General features: G+C 43.0%; 1 protein-coding gene across 1 annotated transcript; it reads left to right on the top strand.

Annotated features, from left to right (window-relative positions):
* Window positions 1–16,234: 16,234 nt before the first annotated feature.
* LOC142134203 (dual specificity protein phosphatase 10-like) lies at window positions 16,235–20,126 on the top strand. The gene is made up of 2 exons (XM_075194529.1): window positions 16,235–17,086; window positions 20,074–20,126. The coding sequence occupies exons 1-2, from the start codon at window positions 16,279–16,281 to the stop codon at window positions 20,124–20,126; spliced, it is 861 nt and encodes a 286-aa protein (XP_075050630.1). The 5' UTR covers window positions 16,235–16,278.
* Window positions 20,127–20,817: the final 691 nt, after the last annotated feature.

Genomic DNA, 20,817 nt, shown 5'->3' with positions numbered 1-20,817 from the left:
TAAAATTTTAGCGCCCGGGGTAAAAAAACAAAAAATGCCAGCCCCCGAGCCCTCAACTTTAACCAAACGAACCTAAAATATTCATAAACTGCGCCCCCCTTAAGTATTGCGCTCTGGGCGGCCGCCCCTATCGCACAGCCCTCGTTACGGCCCTGTCCTGAATATTCATAGTATGTAAGATTGGTGATGTTTACACCATTTAGTAAGCATATTATATGAAATAGTTGGTTGCCTTTATTTTTCTTTTATTGTGTATGTGATGGGTGGGGCTACTCAATAACAAACTATCCACTTTTAAATTAAACTCTGGTGCTTAATTAGAAACAAACTGCTTTAAAAAAACAAAACAAAAAAAAAAACCACTCATGGTTTTGTTTAAATTTTTAAAAATAGGGATTGTCTTCCACCTGTGCTTTAACTGTGATTTAACACATCGCCGATCTACTAGGAAACTGTGTTCATATTTGTTTTAAGAACATAACACCATAGTAGTTGTTGTTTTAAATGTCTGAGTGATCAATTTGCCAGCAGGTTTTGAAATACATTTAATATGTATAGAAGTATTTGTCCTTAAATGTGAATATCACATTTCCCTAAAATCTTTATGTGAAATATAATCCCGACCTCCGTAAAATACCAGTTAATAAATTTAGATTATACTAGGCCTTGTTTCTTTAGGCCCATTAATCTCCAAGTGAGCTTTGCCGTCCTTAATAATGACTTGGACAGCTGGACAAACAGTGAAGTAGAAAGCATGTATTACTTTACAGGACAGAAATGACACTCATGGCATAAAGTGGTGTCTTAAAACCTCACACCTGTATTCTAGAAAACCAGCATGGATGTTTCCTAATCAATATAAGGCCCTTTTCTCTGTACCTGCGTAAAATAACTTTTTTGAAATGTGTGTTTTAAACACTGGTGCCGATGCATGAAATGTGAAGGTGTCTAAGATCAGGTCACGAGTCGCCAAGAGCTCTATCTGAGTCCGTACCAAAGAGAACTCGTATAAACTCTTACATAGATGGTATTTAGTCCCAACCCGCTTGAAAGCCATATATCCTGACTCCTCTAGTCAATGTTGGAGACTATGTGGGCAAGAAGGCTCATTCCAACACATCTGGTGGTCCTGTCCGAGACTTGTGGAGTTCTGGCGGAAAATTCACAATTTAATTAACAGTCACCTCAGTAAAACTCCCTCCGCCCCTCATACTCACTATTGCATAGGCCTATACCGGACGTCAACAAATATACAATGGCGCTTATAGGCCATATACTCAATGCAGCTAAATGCGCAATAGCAGCAAATTGGAAACATCTAGAATCCCCATCGTTGCCTGAAATTATCAACAGAATTTGGCAGACATATAGATGTGTCACTGGGCCACCTGCTTTTTTACCTTTAAAATGTTCCAAAATAGGCTGCTGAGTCATGGCCTGCCCCCTTGGCTAATATTTTCCAGCCCTCCCCGAATGTCACCATCTGCATAGGAAGTAGTTGTTTTCTAACAAGGTGGTTAAGCTGTGAAATTTAAAAATATACTGGATGCTGTAATTACCGGAAAATATTATATGTAGCTATAATTAATAGATAACATTATGGAAGTGATTGAATCATGGAATTTATCGGATTGACATTTTTAGAGTAAGGAAGGAATTTTTCCCCATTTCAGGTTCAATTTCCAACTTTCCTTTCCCACTGGATATAAAACTGCTGAATCAGTGAACTTTGTAATAGCAGTACCACTGGACTTATACTGCTGAATCAGTGAACTTTGCTTATCTCTATGGTAGTAGAGGCTTATTAGGATAACCGCAGCACTGGATATGGTAACTGGAAAACTGGAGGCGGAGGCGGAGGCCAGACCTGGGTAGTGGGTCTGTAGCCAGAATAAGGGTCAGGGTACAGGTCAGAGGTCGGTGCTGGCAGCAATCAAGCAGGTCAAATATTCACGTGAAGGTCAAGATCACAAGCAGAGAAGCGAGATCCAATATCCAGGCAAATGGGCAGGGCAATAGGCAATCAGGCATGGTCCAAAAGTTCAGGAGAATCAATCAGGAATGTCAGGAAACAGTTAGGGCAGCAACACACAGGCAGTGGACGCTATAACCTTCAGGGTGGCTAAGCCTACCCTGCCTAAAATACATGGAAGGGCCAGTCACAGAGGGGAAGCTCAACAGGAAAATAATTGATTATAATATGTTGCGCACATGCCCGGCTGCCCAGCTGGCTGTGTCGCGGCGGTGAACAGAAGAGCCGGACATGGGATGATGACGGCCAGTACGCAGACAGGGAACAGGAGAGAGTCGCGGCGGCTCAGACAACGCCACGGCTTATGACAATACCCACCTCCCCTTGAAGAGGGGTCAATGAACCCCAACATCCAGGTTTTCCAGGGAATTGTTTAAAGAATTCTCTGAGGAGTTTATCAGCTTGTGAGCATCTTCGAGGAACCCAAGAGCGTTTTTCTGTGCCATAGCATTTCCAGAGTACCAAGAAATGGGTTTGTCCCTGGACTTTCTTAGAATTGAGGATTGTCTCCACAATATATTCGTGACATTCATGCACGTTGACTGGCCGAGGTTTTCATGACTCCTGGAACCTGAACTTGCTAGAGGAGGCAACGGGTTTAGAGAGAATAACGGAACGTATTCGGGATTTTCAATGACGGTGGAAGTTTCAGCCTAAAGGAGATGGAATTAACCTTTTTTGACTATAGCAAAGGGTCCAATGAACCTAGTTCCAAGTTTTTTGCAGGGTTGTTTGAGCCTAATGTTCCGGGTGGAAAGCCAGACTTTATCACCTACCTTGAGAGAAAAGATCCAGTGATGGCGATCTGCAATTTTTTTTTTAATGAAAAGTGACCTGTAGCAAAGTGGAGTGGACCTTTTTCCAGATTGTTCTTAGGCAAGAGGACATAGGGTGTATACCAGAAAGGCCAGAAGGAGAAATGGAGGATAGAGAGTTAGCCTGGGATGGAAGCCATAATTACAAAAGAATGGTGACAACTTGGAGATGTAAAATCGGAGGAATTGTTCAAATGATTGGTTGACTGCCCATTAGACTGTGGATGGAATGCAGATGATAAGCTGATGTTGATGCCAAGGAGTATACAGAAAGATCTCCAAAACTGGGTGACAAATTGCGAGTTACTGTCGGAGACAATGTTTTTAGGCAGATCATGGAGGTGAAAGATACGCCGGACAAATAATAGAGCCATGATTTGAGCGTTGGGCAGCTTGTCCAAGGTGTCATGGAGCCCGAGTTTAGAATAGACCTCGAAGCCCCGCTCTAGATAGACTTACCCCCAGAGAGGTGCGGAGTATAATGATAGAGAGGTATTCACCAGGGATGCCTGCAAGATAATATGGACTTAGCTGCTTTCTAGCTGAAGGTTGCAGGTTGCAGTCCTTTAAGGAGGATTAGAGCAGGGGGAGATGGAGCCATGGAGTGGAGCAGGTCTGCTGGAAAATAAATGCAGAGGTTTAGGTGAACGGCAGTGAACCAAAGCGTTGAGGTCTTTAGAATGTGAATAGCTGAGAACAGGACTGATTATGAGGCACGAGGTTCCTGCAACAATACCGCAGGTCTTGATTGTGGAACAGGTAAGACAGGATACCAAATGAGAAGTGGTGAACTGCAGAGAACTGATGCAATTGTCACACATCAAACCCATTGATTGATGGGCTCTCCGCTGTTACTCGCCTTATTCCCAGCGGCTGTACTACTCCAGGGCGAACGCCATCTTGTCAGTTGAACTGTGCATGCACTGAGGGGCTGTCACTCACCGGACCGTGAGTGCCTCTTCTCGGACATTTAGGAACCGTGGCCGTCCGCCATCCTGAGGGTCTGCGCATGCGCAGCCCTTTCCTATACTTCAGTGTATGTCCCTTTAACTCAATTGGCAGATCAGGCAACACTCCCTATATTAAGCACCTGTGGTCAACACCACGTTGCCTGATCTTGGAGTCTCATTCCCCATGAGTCTCTGAAGGTGTTCCTGTATTCCTCGTGTATTCAGCGCTGCTGATTCCTGTGGTTTCCAAACCACTTCTATCTCTGTGGTTTCCAAACCACTTCTACTACTGTGGTTCCCATACCACTTCTACCATCAACTGTATCATCGTGACTGTTTGCTGATTCCTATCCGCTGCCTCCGTGCACTACAGTCTTCTAAAAACCACTTCACCGCTATTATACATCGTTGTGACTGTTTGCTGATTCCTATCCGCTGCCTCCGTGCACTACAGTCTTCTAAATCACTTCAACGCTATTATTATCATTGTGGCTGTTTGCTGATTCCTATCTGCTGCCTCCGTGCACTCCAGCCTTCACTTCACATCCACTCACCTGATCATCATCAAGTTCCTGAGCTGATTCCTATCCGCTGCCTCCGGGCACTACAGTCTCCAGCTTGCAACTCGCCTGTGTTCATCATCGTGACTGTTAGCTGATTCCTATCCGCTGCCTCCGTGCACTACAGTCTCCAGCTTGCAACTCGCCTGTGTTCATCATCGTGACTGTTAGCTGATTCCCATCCGCTGCCTCCGTGCACTACAGTCTCCAGCTTGCAACTCGCCTGTGTTCTTCATTGTGACTGTTAGCTGATTCCTATCCGCTGCCCCTGTGCATTGCCGCCTCAGCTCAGCTCTCCGGTGTTTCCAGTCTACTGCTCACGTTGCCATCCGCTACACTTCTGGATCTACAGCTCCTGGTCTACTCTGCCATCCCGTGTTCCATCACCGTGGGTCCTGTTGGTTGCCCCTGGTTACCTCCGTGGGCGCAGAGTCCTGCTGCTGCTGTCAGCGCTATCGTCCATCTCCTGCTGATCCGCTCTCCACGCCTTCACGTGTCCCGCTGGTCTCTACCCTCCTGTCAGCATTGGATTCGTATCTCTACAACTACTCCTCTGCTGGATCATCTCCATTCTCCTGGGTCCTCTATGAGTCCAGTTCCACGTGTTACTGATTCCTGTGGATTCGTGTCCCTGTTGGTTTACTTACCTGTGCGCTGCACCTACTAGTCCGCTGCCTCATCCATCCAGGGACTTCTCATCCAGTCGGCCTCCGGCCGCTCAGGTATCGCTGCACTCCTATCTGACTGCCTGCTTCTGAACCACGGTATGCATACTTCTCATTGACTGTGCTGTGTATTGCATATCTTGCTGGACTGTGTTTGGTTCTCTCTGGAGTCTGCTATCCGCTGAGTCTTTTGCCATCATTGACTGTGTTATCTTGTGCTGGACTACTTCAAGTGACTTTCTAGATTTGCAGACCTGCTCAGTCATTTATATATATATATTGTGCATATTACTGTGGATCGTGTATAAGGTGCCTGTGTATATCCTGTGTTGCAGTCTCTCCCCGTGCACCTCCTCACATATATATTCAGTGGTACAACTTGCTCATGACAGACCACTGATCCCTGTTTCCTGTATCACCTGTTCCAGTATCCTCTCACATAGCAGTGGTACAACTTGCTACCGCAGACCACTGACTACCCGGATACCTCCACTTGGATTCCATTCCTTCACTCAGACAGCGGTACAACTTGCTATCCGCAGACCGCTGACTCTCATCACCTCCTTGTCTCTGTTGGACATTCCTCCTCACTATAGCAGTGGTACAACTTGCTATCGCAGACCACTGACTACCTTCACGTGCCCTTGTCCATACAGTTCCTCGTGTATTATTACCTCCACATTACCAGTGCTGCTAGTCATAGACTTTCCTGAGCATCTCATCAGTTACCATTTCCTGTTCCGTGATCACCCAGCTACCAGAGTACCCTATTACCATCTACATTGCTCTGGTAAGCCTACCACCTGGTGATCCCTGGGTAAAGACTCCTAGTGCCCGTGACAGGGGCATGTCTCCCCATTCATTCTTTCCAGTCAATCGGATTCCTGAGTTCACTATTTAAACACACCTCTTAACTGTGTAAGTTGCCTGATCTTCAGGTCTCTCCTCCTGTTCAGAAGTCCTGTACCCCGGCTCCTGATCGCTACATGTTTCCTGAGTCTCCAGCATATTGGTCCGCAGATCATCACAGCCTCTGTGTCTACTCCACTATATTTGTGTTAATCGCTCTGCAGATCATCGTTACCTACCTCTTGAGTATCCAGCATCCGGCTCTACAGACTATTACACCCAGTGGAGTATTTACTCCACTGTCCCTAATGGAAACAACCTCCTAGGGTCTCAGCAATTCTGATCCTACTTATTCATGATATCCATAGTTATAGTCTTGGTTCTCATCACAGTCTCACTCATCACCTCCTAAGAGAACCATGACCTGCAGTTTGGGAGCTGCGAACTCCACGCCTGTTAGGAGGTATTGTCAATTTGAGCTGACTATACAGGCATTCCTCTGACCAGAGTGGACGTGACAGCACTGAAATCCCTGGAAAGTGAATAGCTTGAGAATGGGACAAATGATGAGGCACGAGGTTCTTGCAATAATACCACAGGTCTTGATTGTGGAGCAGGTAGCACAGAATACAAACTGAGAGGTGGTGAACTGCAGAGAACTGATGCACTGAGATCCCTGGAAAGTGAATAGCTTGAGGATGGGACCGATAATAAGGCACTAGGTTCTTGCAATAATAATACCACAGGTCTTGATTGTGGAACAGGTAACACAGGATACCAACTGAGAGGTGGTGAACTGCAGAGAACTGATGCACTGAGATCCCTGGAATAGCGAATAACTTCAGGATGGGACCGATGATGAGGCAGGGGTTGTATCAGCCGAATGGCAGAGACAAACAGGATGATGAACAAGTAAAAGCCCACTGAACAATCTCTCCTTTGCTCTAACTGATGACTGGATTATGAAGTTGGAGCTAGGGGTGCCCCAGGATTAAAGGAACAGAAGGACACTTTATTAGGTATAAAGAAAAATATTGAGAATGCAGGGCCCCTACAGTGAGTTGCAAAGGAGGCGTTTGAGAGGAAGTCTTGCCACCAGGTAATGGACCACCATCAAGTCCGCATACAGTAATGACTGGATCAATCTTCATGAAGTAATTCCAACAGAGCTTGCAAATTTGATGTCCAAAAAGATCCCAGCGGCACCACTGTCCAGGAAGGCAGAGATGGAGAAAGAGTGTGCACCAAGGGAAATTGACACTGGAACAAAAAGAGCATTTTTGGAAGATATGATCTGCAGACCTAGACAAACCTCTTTCTCGTCCTCTAGGTCTGCCTTTTTCCTCACTTGCTAAGACAGAAGCGGAGAAGTTGGCCTTTGTTGCCACAATATAAACAAAGGTCCAAGGTACATCTCCTTGTTCTCTCCTCTGGAGAGAGACGATAAGCCCCTAACAGCATAGGCTCCGTAGGTTCCATTGTAGGAGAAGGTGAGAAAAGATGTGTATCGGATGAAGGGGCTTCTATCTCAGCTCTTCTCTCCTTGATACGTCTATCAATTTTGATAGCCAGTTGAATAAGTCCTTTCAGGGAAGTGGGTGAAGGATATTGAACCAGGGAGTCCTTAATTTGATCGGACAAACCTAGGCAGAACTGACAACTGACTGCATATTGCTGGGTCATTCCACTCGTTGTCGTTGGACCAGTATTCTTTGGCGGAGCGCCGGCCTTGCTTCAAGGATCAAGTGGGAATCAGCAGAGGCCACATGGTCCGGGTCAACATACAAGAGACCTAATGCATTAAAAAATGCATTCACTGACTGTAAGGTAGGATTATCAGAAGGCAAGCCAAAGGCCTAGGTTTGAGGGTCTCCTTCAAGTAGTGAAATTACTATTCTCAGTCTCTGTTGCTCAGAGCCAGAGGAACGTGGCCGCAGGCGAAAATATAATTTGCAACTCTCCTTGAAATTGCGGAACAAGACTATCCACAGAGAAACGATCCGGCAGATTTAGCTTGGGCTCAACCGCCACAGACCCGGTGGCCTGTGAGGTTCTGGAGACTTCCTCTTGCACAGATAAATGGTGTGACAATCCCTGTACCATCTGGGACAGAGTCTGGATATGACCAGCCAACACCTATGCTGGAGTAGGCTTAGTACCATTCTCATCCATCAGGCCAATTCTTCCTAGGTTTTTATGGCCGGTTATAATGTTAGGATCGCAGCTATTGATAAGACTTTAGAACCGGACTAGTAGAGATCTTCACCTATAGCAGCTGCCTTTCCCATAGAACTATATACATTCACCAGTTCTCGGTTCCCCCCAGGACTTCTCTATGGTAGTAGAGGCTTATCAGGATAACCCCGGCACTGGATAGGGTTACTGGAAGACTGGAGGTGAAGGCCGAGGCCAGACTGGGTAGCGGGTCCGTAGCCAGAAGAAGAGTCAGGATACAGGCCAGAGGTCTGAACTGGCAGCAATCAAGCAGGTCCAATATTTAGGAGAAGGTCAAGGTCACATGCAGAGCAGCGAGATCCAATATCCAGGCAAATGGTCAAGGCAACAGGCAATCAGGCAAGGTCCAAAAGTTCAGGCAAGGTCCCAATGGAGAACCAATCAGGAATGTCAGGAAACAAAGCAGGTCAACAACACACAGACAGTGGATGCTATAACCGCATGGAGGCTAAGCACTCCCTGCCTTAAATACATGGAAGGGCCAGTCACAGAGAGGAAGCTCAGCAGGAAAATAATTGATTATAATATGTTGTGCACATGCCCGGCTGCCCAGCTGGCCGGGTCGCGGCGGTGGCTCGGATACCTCCATGGCTCGTGACTCTATTATGGCATAGACATATTATAACCTCACCCACACATCATAAGCCCCCCAGACCAATATAACCCGCTAGACATATCATAACCCCCCCAGACACATCATAAGTCCCCCCACATACATCATAAGCCCCCCCAGTCAGCATACTTACGTAAGCTCAGCTGGTGCAGAGCTGGAACTCCACCCTTCTTCCTCTCCAGGCTGCTGGACAGTGTGTGATGTCACTGTCCGGGGACTGCGACCGGAGTTGCTATAGACTAGTTTGTCAGAATGGATCATGTGATGTAATCCAACTTGGCCGTTCCCATACAGCAGAACAGCAGTGAGTGTTTGTTTACAGATAGTGATACAGGACTCAAGAGTGCCATAGGTGGTCAGGAGGAGCACAGATGGCCATGAGGTTACACCTGTTCCGCCCTTCATGTCATAAGCGGTGGGAAGTGGAATTTGTATTTGGACATGAATTGGACACAATTGTGTCCACTGGCATAAAGTCAGTTTCATGAGCATGTGCAGAGAAATTTCGGTCAAGAGATGGCATGCACTTACGTTCAAATATGAATCAGGCCCTATATGTGTATTACTAATTATTATTAATATTATTATTATTACTACCATAGAAGATACACTGTTAATCATGTATAAATGTGCATGTACTACTTCTACAATGGATAGGATAAAGGTTTGCATCTGCCTATCTATGTCTGTGTGTATGAGTGCCTTTATCATGAAGTAAATAATATGAACATTTTTATGACTGATGAAGTTGAATTACTATCAAAAGAGGAAATACCAGGGAAATGTTCCAGCCAGACGGTGCAGATCAAGGGAATGGTGTTAGATAGAAAAATTATGTTTCAAGATTGCAGCCCGGTTAAATCCATAAAAATAAAGCTTCAAGGCATCAATTAAGAGATCAAAGCTTTGGCAATAATGCAAAAATATTAATTTTACATTTTCTCTTTTTCAAAATACAAACTATTCACAATAGAGTGAAAATCATTTTAACTCTTTCATCTAATCAGATTTGTCCCAAGTAAGGTAGTGTGTTGGGGAAGTTATCAACCCAAAATAAAATAAGTAATCTATGTACTGCAGTTGACAGAACAACGTAGAAATATCGCTTTCATCCTGCCGGCGAATATTGCATTCCCATCACCTATCTCTTTTTGCAGTTGTACCCGACCATTGTACATACACTACATGGCCAAAAGTATGTGGACACCCCTTCGAATTAATATGTTAAGCCATTTCAGCCATACCCATTGCAAACATGTTTATAAAATCAAGCATATAGTCATGCAATCTCCATAGTCAAACATTAGCAGTAGGGTCATACTGAAGAGCTCATTGACTTTAAATGTGGTACTGTCATCAGGTGCCACCTTTCCAACAAGTGAGCTCATAATATTTTGGCACTGCTAGAGCAGCCTCAGTCAACTGTAAGTACTGTTCTTGTGAAGTTGAAATATTTAGGAGCCGCAACAGTTCAGCCACAAAGTGGTAGGCAATACAAGCTCATGGGAAAGGGATCACTGAGTGCGCAGCACATAAAAATCATCTGTCTTTGGTTGCAACACTACCAAGTTCCAAACTGCCTCTGGAAGCACAAGAACTGTTAGTCAGGAGCTTAATGGTTTTATTTTCTATAGTCAAACTGCTATATAAAACTGCTTATGCGCTATCAATTATATTTGATTTTAATTATTGAATATATATATATATATATATATATATATATATATATATATATATATATATATATAGCGGGGTTCAATATTTGGTATAATATACTAATTTGTAGCTTAATGAACTCTATCACCTGGTTATACCAGTGTGTAAGTTCTAATATTATATCTCCTCAGAGAAGATAGTTGGTTAAACTGACATTCCAAATGGGGGTTATTTACTATTTTGTGTATAATAAATATTAAACATGTAGCTAATCCCCTGATATTAGTAACAGGTTTGATTGTCTGTATCAGAGTGTAAGCATTAATTAATAGTCAGGCAGATTTTGGAAGGATGCATGAAATCAATTGTCATTCACAGCAGGCCCGGCGCTCCCATTAGGCAACGTTAGGCAGTTGCCTAGGGCGCCGGGCTCTGGAGGGCGGCACTGAAGCGGGGGACCCAGTAATAATTTATAAATAAATGCTCCCGCTCGCTCGCCCGCCCCGCTCGCTCGCCCGCCCGCCCCGCTCGCTCGCCCACTCGCTATAATGTGGTGCTGCACTGTAGCAGCACCGCATTTTAAAATTTACCCGGCGCCTGGCAGCGTCGTGACGTCACGACGCACGACGCTGCCAGTGTAGAGGAGACAGAGAAAGAAGACAGAAGCGAGGAAGAAGAGAAAGGAAGGAAAATGAAGAAGTTAAGGTGAGTACAGGAAAGAGGAGGCTACAGATAACAGGAGGGGACGGGGGACGGATGCTATACATAGGGGGGAGAGCGGAGGCTACAGAAAGAGGGGGGAATGGAAGCTACAGTAAGGAGGGAGAATGGAGGCTATACAAAGGGGGGAGAATGAAGGCTACAGAAAGAGGGGGGAATGGAAGCTACAGTAAGGAGGGAGAATGGAGGCTATACAAAGGGGGGAGAATGGAGGCTATACAAAGGGGGGAGAATGGAGGCTATACAAAGGGGGGAGAATGGAGGCTATACAAAGGGGAAGAATGGAGGCTACAGAAAGAGGGGGGAATGGAAGCTACAGTAAGGGGGGAGAATGGAGGCTATACAAAGGGGGGAGAATGGAGGCTATACAAAGGGGGGAGAATGGAGGCTATACAAAGGGGGGAGAATGGAGGCTACAGAAAGAGGGGGGAATGGAAGCTACAGTAAGGGGGGAGAATGGAGGCTATACAAAGGGGGGAGAATGGAGGCTATACAAAGGGGGGAGAATGGAGGCTATACAAAGGGGGGAGAATGGAGGCTACAGAAAGAGGGGGGAATGGAAGCTACAGTAAGGGGGGAGAATGGAGGCTATACAAAGGGGGGAGAATGGAGGCTATACAAAGGGGGAGAATGGAGGCTATACAAAGGGGGGAGAATGGAGGCTATACAAAGGGGGGAGAATGGAGGCTACAGAAAGAGGGGGGAATGGAAGCTACAGTAAGGGGGGAGAATGGAGGCTATACAAAGGGGGGAGAATGGAGGCTATACAAAGGGGGGAGAATGGAGGCTATACAAAGGGGGGAGAATGGAGGCTATACAAAGGGGGGAGAATGGAGGCTATACAAAGGGGGGAGAATGGAGGCTATACAAAGGGGGGAGAATGGAGGCTATACAAAGGGGGGAGAATGGAGGCTACAGAAAGAGGGGGGAATGGAAGCTACAGTAAGGGGGGAGAATGGAGGCTATACAAAGGGGGGAGAATGGAGGCTATACAAAGGGGGGAGAATGGAGGCTATACAAAGGGGGGAGAATGGAGGCTATACAAAGGGGGGAGAATGGAGGCTATACAAAGGGGGGAGAATGGAGGCTACAGAAAGAGGGGGGAATGGAAGCTACAGTAAGGGGGGAGAATGGAGGCTATACAAAGGGGGGAGAATGGAGGCTATACAAAGGGGGGAGAATGGAGGCTATACAAAGGGGAAGAATGGAGGCTACAGAAAGAGGGGGGAATGGAAGCTACAGTAAGGAGGGAGAATGGAGGCTATACAAAGGGGGAAGAATGGAGGCTATACAAAGGGGGAAGAATGGAGGCTAGACAAAGGGGGAAGAATGGAGGCTATACAAAGGGGGAGAGAGAATGGAGGCTATACAAAGGGGGCGAGAATGGAGGCTATACAAAGGGGGGGGGGGGAAATGGAGGCTACAGAAAGGGGGGGAGAATGGATGCTACAGAAAATTGGGGGGGAGGAGGAGGCTGGAGAAAATAGGGAGACGGGGGATTACACTTAGAAATGTCCTTAAGATAGAGACTATGGTGTCTTTGTACTAAAATAGTGCAGTGACAAAATGCAGCGATGCATAATGAAGCACAGCTTTAATTCACCTTGCTGGGGCTACTGTAGGATAGTTAAGGAACCATTTATGTGTTTTAGTATTTGCCCTCTATTTGGCTCTCCTTTGTTGCCCTCTATTAGTATAATTAATTTTACATCTGCAGAATACATTAACAAATGCAAATAAAATAGAACGGTCTGGATTATCTGTCATTTAGATTACCTTTCTCTATTTATTTGCATGTGTTAGTATATTTAATATATCATCTACAGAATACATTAGTAGACAGCAACAGAGGAGAGCCAAGTAGTGGCCAAATACTAAAAAAAAAAGCCAAGTAGTGGGCAGGGGGGCATGTGAGTAAAGCTGGTGTTATGTGGCTAGCATATGTGACATAAGCTGATGGGCAAGGGGGGACATATGTGAGAACAGCTAGTGGGCAGATGGGCATGTGTGAGTGAAGTTGGTGGGCAGCGGGGTACATGTCAGTGTGTAACAGGTGAGTGATGTCATGTTTTCTTTTCTTTCGTTTGTTTTGTTCTGAAGTCTAGCATCTGGAGCCTCCCCTCTAGATATCCTGTGTTTGCTCCTGGGCAGCAGTGAAGCCTGGACAGCATTCTGCATCAGACATCAGTGCTGCGTCAGGCATCTGGACTGCATCCTAGCCAGCCAAGAGGAGGTAAGAGTTATTATTTTTAAGTGTGTTAGTGGCTGGGAAGTTAGATTTTTTTTTTATTGGGCGGGGGGGGGGGGGGGGGCGGCAAGCTTAAGCTTTGCCTAGGGTGCCGGGCAACCTTGCACCGGCCCTGTTCACAGGTCATGTATCACCTGTTTGTAGAATGTGTGTGTATAAGGTCAATCAATGCAACAGCAAAATATTATATACAGCTTGGAAAGCTATTAGATTATCATTGATAGTATATAATCAGTTTAATAAGTAAAACATTCAAGTACTATTCATTGCTACTGTAATCAGTCTAATTAGTATAGCTTCCCAATACCATTCAATGTTATTGTATATATCAAGTTCAATGCTGAGAGGTGCAGTTAACAGTATGTAGCACCAGTCAGATGTGCTGTTGGTCACAAACATTTATGCATAGTGGTTTTAAGTCAGGGAAACAAAAATGTAAATAAAAAGCTTGTACCTTTTTAAAGAAAAAAAAACACCTCTCTACGAAAAGCTGAAAATTTACTGTAGAAAAACATAAAATTTCCACAATACCATTGTACCTAAAATATTAGCAGGCATACCAGCATCAGGTAGCTCCCTTCTCTTAGCTAGATTTCAGCACCTGCAATCTACACTGTCATCATATTTACCCTCATCATTGTGTACATCTTCCTCAAACAATATGAATTCATCCCCGCTGGAATTCACCATCACACAAGTCTGTGTACTTTGATATAATTGCCAATAATGACCTTCCTCATGGAATTTGTAGTTCATTTTATGGCAGAGCTGTCTCGATTTTTGGGCAATTCTTTTAGAGCAGAGCAAATGTCAAAATGTTGTGCTAACTCATCTACATCTCCACTGGGTGTCTTGGGAAAGCTAAGTTTTTTTCCGAGAAGCAGGTGCCAGAGAAATTGAAGGAGGATACGTCATTACAAGATGTTGATAGCTCTTGGATCCTGGTGAAGCGATTTAAGTCCTAGATCTACAATTACAAAATAGTTAGCAGATTTGCTTAGTTTTATTTCATCCTTCAATTTCTATAGCTGCTTCTCAAAAGGTATAATTAATACAATCACTTGACCTAAGCTTACCGTGTCTGCACTCTCTTCACAGGTGACTACTTCGCTGGACTAAAGTACATTCCACTTAAATTTTAGTCTTCTTGCAGCTGCTGCATTCTCCTACATGCTGTTGCAGAATCCCAAAAATGATCCTAAATTTTTCGAGACACAGACATATCTTCTGCATGTCATGTAGTGTTATTAAAGGTTTAGGTTATAGGAAAGGTGTCATGCCTGTTATCATAAGGATTATTCCCTAATATCAATAACTAAAGTATCCAATGTGCGATCTCTCCGCCGACTGCGCCGGACAGCTGCTGATGATTAGGGGATCAATATGATAACAGGCATGACACCTTTCCTATAACCTAAACCTTTAATAACACTACAATGAACATATAATCACTATATATATATATATATATATATATATATATATATATATAGACTAATAATAAACCAAATACTATCTGCTCCTGAATTACCGTGTAACAGAACCAGTATGAAATTATATAATATACGTGTTACGTGGCGTACGGATCGCATTTGCATGGCTAAACAATATTAAACCAATATACTTTCATTCATCCAATTATACGTCTTCAACAAGACAGACACCAAACTGCCTTTTTTGCTATGAATTTCGATCGCTGTTTTTAGACTTCGTCAGGAGGTGGACCTCCTGACGAAGTCCTTTGAGATGAAACGCGTAGAGGTGTTCGTGGATCTATGCTGATACTTGCTACTTCGAATCTGATGTCCTTGTATAGAGACTAGAAGTGAGCTGTATTGTAACATATGCCTGAAACATTTTATCCTGTAGTACGTGCAATTTTATTCTTTTGAATAAATCTTTTAACTTGGATAATACACCATGGAAGCGCCCCTTTTTGTTTGAATTTTCAGGATTTTGCTGTTCCCCCGTTGGGGATCAGGTGGTTAAAAAAGGGAAGGACGCGCAGAATACAATCTGCTGGTGTTGGAATTCTGGTGGAACATTCACTTGTGATGAACTGGCACGATATCTGTATGAACTGATATTAGTTTTGAAGCTGTGCGCACTGTTTGTCATATCTGTATATATATATATATATATATATATATTCCCTACCACAAGGACACACATACCTAGAGTGCTAAAGGATAAAAAAACAACATATACATTAAGTGTTGTCAAAACACGCTGACAAAAAGGCGCATATAATGGTGTTAATCAGCTGATAAAAAGTAACCACACTTGTTTAAATCTGCATAGATCTGGAATAGCCGGAATGTAAATAAGCTGTACCATAAGCCAGAAACAATTGTACAGTACTACCTATTCACAGCCCACAGTCCACAAGATAGTCTTGGTTAGCTATCCAACCAGGAAGGGTCCAACTGAATGCTGCAGCGAATGCTGACAACTCCCCTCTATAATAACTGCACGGCTGAAAAATGAAGATGAAAAACTTCAAACAAGCAATAAAAGTGATAAAGGACACAATCAAAAAAACCTCTCAATATCCACTCCTGACAAGAAAAAGGTGATTAGTGGCAAATAAAGATCTTAACGACTTTTGAGAGGTAGATGTATCATTGGCGATATAGATTAAGCACAAGGAATGATATCCATCCCTCAGGTGAATGCAGTCAGAATAGTTTAGTGTCCTGATGCATTTTTTGACTGATAGATAATTTCTTCAGAGGAACAATTGCTGACAACTGCAACAAGCGAACAGCACATGGAACTGACTGTCTCACAAGAAGTCTTTAAATAGTTCTTCAGTTTAATTGAAGCTATGTGACACACCTGTCCTATATATTAGCAGTAGGGATGATGTGTCCCTTCTGCTTTGCAGCTCATGACCAGCTATTGAACTGGAATTGGCCGTGCCGTGAGATTCCCCATGCCTCCGTCTCCTCTAGACGACAGGGTTATTGTGGCACTATCCAGACCCGTGAGACCGCAAGACCTGAAGCTCGGCTTGGACTCTTCCTCCCTCGTTTCCGCCTCAGGGAGTGGCAGCTGTAAGTCTCTGCTCAGCACAAGTGCAGTGTCCCTCGCCGCTACAAATCTGGGGTATATGCCCTCTTCCAATAGCTCTACTCGCTCTCTGGGTTGTGGATGTAGTAGCGGCAGTTGTTGCAGTGTGGCCGCTTACGAAAAGGACAGTCAGATCCAGGCCATCAGCAGCACTACCATTACCAGCAGTGTTGCCGGACCCTCCTCAGCCTCTTGCCCTTCCAACCAAATGGTCAACAACAATGAGAACAGTGGTACGTTAAGTCCGTCTGGTGGGGTTGGCAGCCCAGTGTCTAGTACTACCAAACAGTTTGCCAACATAAAGATCATTTATCCCAATGATCTGGCCAAGAAGATAGCAAAATGCAGCAAAACCCACCTCCCCAACCAAGGGCCTGTAATCATTGACTGCAGGCCCTTCATGGAGTACAACAAAAGCCATATTCAAGGGGCCGTGCATATTAATTGCTCTGATAAGATCAGCAGGAGAAGGCTTCAGCAAGGGAAAATAACAGTGCTGGATTTAATATCGTGCAGGGAAGGCAAAGACTCGTTCAAGAGAATCTTTTCCAAAGAGATTATCGTTTACGATGATAATACCAATGAACCAAGCCGGGTGATACCCTCCCAGCCGCTCCATACGGTTTTGGAGTCACTGAGAAGGGAAGGAAAAGAACCTTTGGTGCTGAAAGGTAATGCTAACATGCAAATTCTGGTGTCTGCACCATATATATGTATATATATATATATATATATATATATGTGTAACATGTATGTGTAATGTAGTGTAGGATAGCATTCACTGGGTTTTTCCATTGTACAAAAAAGTATTGGATGAAAATAGACATTATGGTCTTTGTTGGATCAGTATATATTCTCCTGGAATGTTACGATGTTCCAGATATTAGAAGATATAATACTAAGAAATCACTTATGTTGAAAGCAATAAGGTATCTTATTTTAATAGGATGCCACAGCAACCAATCAGAAATGCTTTTATTGGTCTACCTTGCACCAGACCAATCAAAATGAATTGCTGATTGGTAGACATGGAGGTTTGCACTTATTTGGGTAAGTAACTGCTATGTTTCACATCATTTTAGCTGGGTAAATCAGAGGGACTATCATGAGAAATGTTTGGTTTGAAATGTTTTTAGGCTTATTTAATAAAATAGTGCAGAGAACAATGGTAAGCTGTAACCCACAGCAACCAATTAGATGTGCGGTTTCATTAGTCTGACCACAGTAGGCAGCTAACAGCTGATATCTGATTGGTTAACAAGGATGATTGGAGCTCATTTTTCTTGCCAAGTTATCGAACATTTTGTTTCATGGTGATTCGGCCACTGGAGGCGCTGTTGTTGTTGTTGTTGTTCCATTGTCGACTGTACATAATAGTTCAATTGACCTTTGCAAAGTAACGAAATGAAAGTATGAAGCCCGTTAGTATCCTCTACACAGTGTGGCTTCTGTCCAAATGTTTTACTTAACATTTACAGAAAACAAACCAGCTCAGTAAGGAAAGTTTTAACAAGGTCATTGAGTTAATGGAATATTTTCTTAGATTGTCTTTCCTGTTATATTTGTACTCACAGTATGAATATGCCGTGTCAGGTAACTCTATCCCGACTTGTGTGTTGGAGCTGAATTATGTGAATTATAATAGACCATTTTCTGAACTTCAGAACAGTTTAAGATGTTTCATAAGCAACTATTTGTTCCCACGATGTGATCGTATTATCTACGTGTGGCTCATAAACATATCGAATTGAAAAATCTTAATCAAAAAGATCATCTACAATATGATCGTCATAGTTTTAAAATTGTATCACACAGTGCTTGAAAACAAGGGTATGTTTAGTTGTTGAATGGTAATAATTAGGCAATTCTCTTTTCTGTCATTGAGCGTTATTTAAAGTTTATCAGATTTAGATCTTTGAAAAAAGATTCAAATTTATAGAATTGTGTGTCTGTGTGTGTGTGTGTGTCCGTGTGTGTGTGTCTCCGTGTGTGTGTGTCCGTGTGTGTGTGTTTGTGTGTCTGTGTGTGTGTGTCTGTGTGTGTCTGTATGTATGTGTGTGTCTATGTGTGTGTCTGTATATGTGTGTCTGTATATGTGTGTGTCTGTGTGTGTGTCCCCGTGTGAGTGTGTGTGTCTGTGTGTGTGTGTCCGTGTGTGTGTCTGTGTGTGTGTTTGTGTGTCTGTGTGTGTCTGTGTCTGTGTGTGTCTGTATGTGTGTGTGTGTGTCTGTATATGTGTGTGTGTGTCTGTATATGTGTGTGTGTCTGTGTGTGTGTGTGTACCTAAACTCATCCCTTCTATGCCATGATATTAAGAATTCATTACTCTAAATATTAATAAGCTGTTTTCCCTCATAATTATTCACCTAACTAACATAACAGTCGGTGCCATCTGCCATTTGCTGTTAACAATATTCAGACAAGAATACTGTTTTCTACAGACATCCAGGTATCAGAGCCTGGAGAATTTTTATAGTGAGGGTGTTGTGAACATCTGATTGGACAACCACAGCAACAGTCCAATCAGGTTCCTTTTACACCCTGACACAGACTGACTCAACTGTCAAAATTATCTAGGTTCTGAGCTTGGGGGTCTCCAGTGGTGTGGTAGGCGGAGAGGTGAGAGTCATACCCTGAACTTGGATATAATATTTGTAGACAGCACCTTGATGTGCTACCTTTGCCGATGAATGGATGTTTTTTTTCCTATCAAGGGTCTAGCTCTGTGGGCCTTTTATTAGCAATAATTGCTTTGCTAAGCTGGGGTCCCCAAAAATGGCCTTGGAAGCCACTACAGACCCGCAGTCTCCGTGCTGTACAGCACTGGTCTAGTACAACATGGTTTATACTGGGTGGGCAGGGATGGGAGTTCGTTATTAAAGGAGAACTTCACTCAAAAATTCAGTTATGGGTGGAGTAAAATAAGTTATACATAGATGCACAATATTGCCAACTACCCAATCAGACAGCCCCCCGATGTCTGCCTTGATCAGGGGGTGGAGTCTTCACTTGATGCAGATAATCCTGAATGTCATTGGTAGTTCTTTTGAACTCTTTTTAGGCTTCACATTCATGTTGTTTCAAAGTGTAAGATAAAAAAAAGAAGTTTCCTAAATAAAACGTGGCCCACTAAAGTGGTATTATGACTGTTATAAAAAATATTTAATTTTTTGGGGAGGAGGCTTTTTCCACTTCTTCACAGCACAATTTCAGTGTGATGCATCATTCATAAGTTAACAACTTTTTTATTTTATAACCTTAAGCTTATATATTATTTGTATAGATACAGAAAGATAATCTGCAAATAATTATTACTATAAAAAAATAATATTTACTTCACCAGTTAAAATGAACCATTATAGTTCTATATATCCCTTAGCAAAATATTTTTGTAAACACTGTGTGAGTAAAGATAGAAAAACTATGTAATATAGACTAAAAATAAGAAGATAATTCCCCCATAATTCTTCTGATTTCCCTCTATATCAATTATTTTTCATCACTTTTTTTGTGTCAGTTTCTATTGACAAGAATCCTCAGTATTAATTTTGATCCTGATATATCTTATAGATGGGGGATTACTAGTGTGGCTTTATGATTTTTTTTACTTTTTTTTCACTATTTTGTAATTTTTAAGCATATACTTTATTTATTACAGCGTGGATTCAGGAAGTTGTATTTACTAGTCAGAAATCACAGTTTGTGGTTTGAGAAAACCTCTCAATATTCAAAATATATCCCAATTATTTAGTTGCTCCTAGTTCTGTTACACTTTATTATGTGGGACGTTGATTATTTCTTGCTAGAATTATTGCCTACACTTTCATAACATGATTTGTCTATCAATTTCTAGTGCTGTTCCACTTCCTAAATGCATTAGTCTGTATATCAGATTTCTACATTTGCTGCAGTTAGAACTGCTGATTTTGTTTACTGTATAGGTCATACGCTGCCATTGCAAGGGTTGTACCCCTCTAGTGTGTGAAATCTCACTTAAGTCACATAAATAGTACTATTATCACTATTATTAGTAATACAGTATATGTTGGCACGATCCACATATATACTCCGGAGTCTTAAACTTAATAGAGGAACATCAGATATACACAAACGCGTCTGTCATGGTCGGTCCTCCTAGCACATATAAAGGTGCTCACCTACTCTCACTCTCAGGAGACTCCTACACCAAACAGACGCACCCTGCAAAAGTCCATTCTCTTTTTAGATTTTCACCTAGAACATTATTCTTTATGGTGTAAATGAATCATGAGGGGAAATGTTGTATCCTCTATATCACATATATATATATATATATATATATATATATATGTATATATATATATATATATATATATATATATATCTCCTCTGACACTCACCTGTGGTGCAACTCAGCTCTTTC

This window comes from Mixophyes fleayi, unplaced genomic scaffold (genome assembly GCF_038048845.1).
Source record: "Mixophyes fleayi isolate aMixFle1 unplaced genomic scaffold, aMixFle1.hap1 Scaffold_42, whole genome shotgun sequence".
NCBI classification, from domain to species: Eukaryota; Metazoa; Chordata; class Amphibia; order Anura; family Limnodynastidae; genus Mixophyes; species Mixophyes fleayi.
Note: the sequence above shows the minus strand (reverse complement) of the source record. Positions and strands in the feature narration are given on the sequence as shown.

What these genes read in the sequence shown, in the direction of transcription:
- LOC142134203 (XM_075194529.1), top strand. Translation starts at nt 16,279, where the DNA reads ATGCCTCCGTCTCCTCTAGACGACAGGGTTATTGTGGCACTATCCAGA. An exon ending in AGAACCTTTGGTGCTGAAAG is followed by an intron (nt 17,087 to 20,073) that starts GTAATGCTAACA and finishes TATTTATTACAG; the next exon opens with CGTGGATTCAGGAAGTTGTA.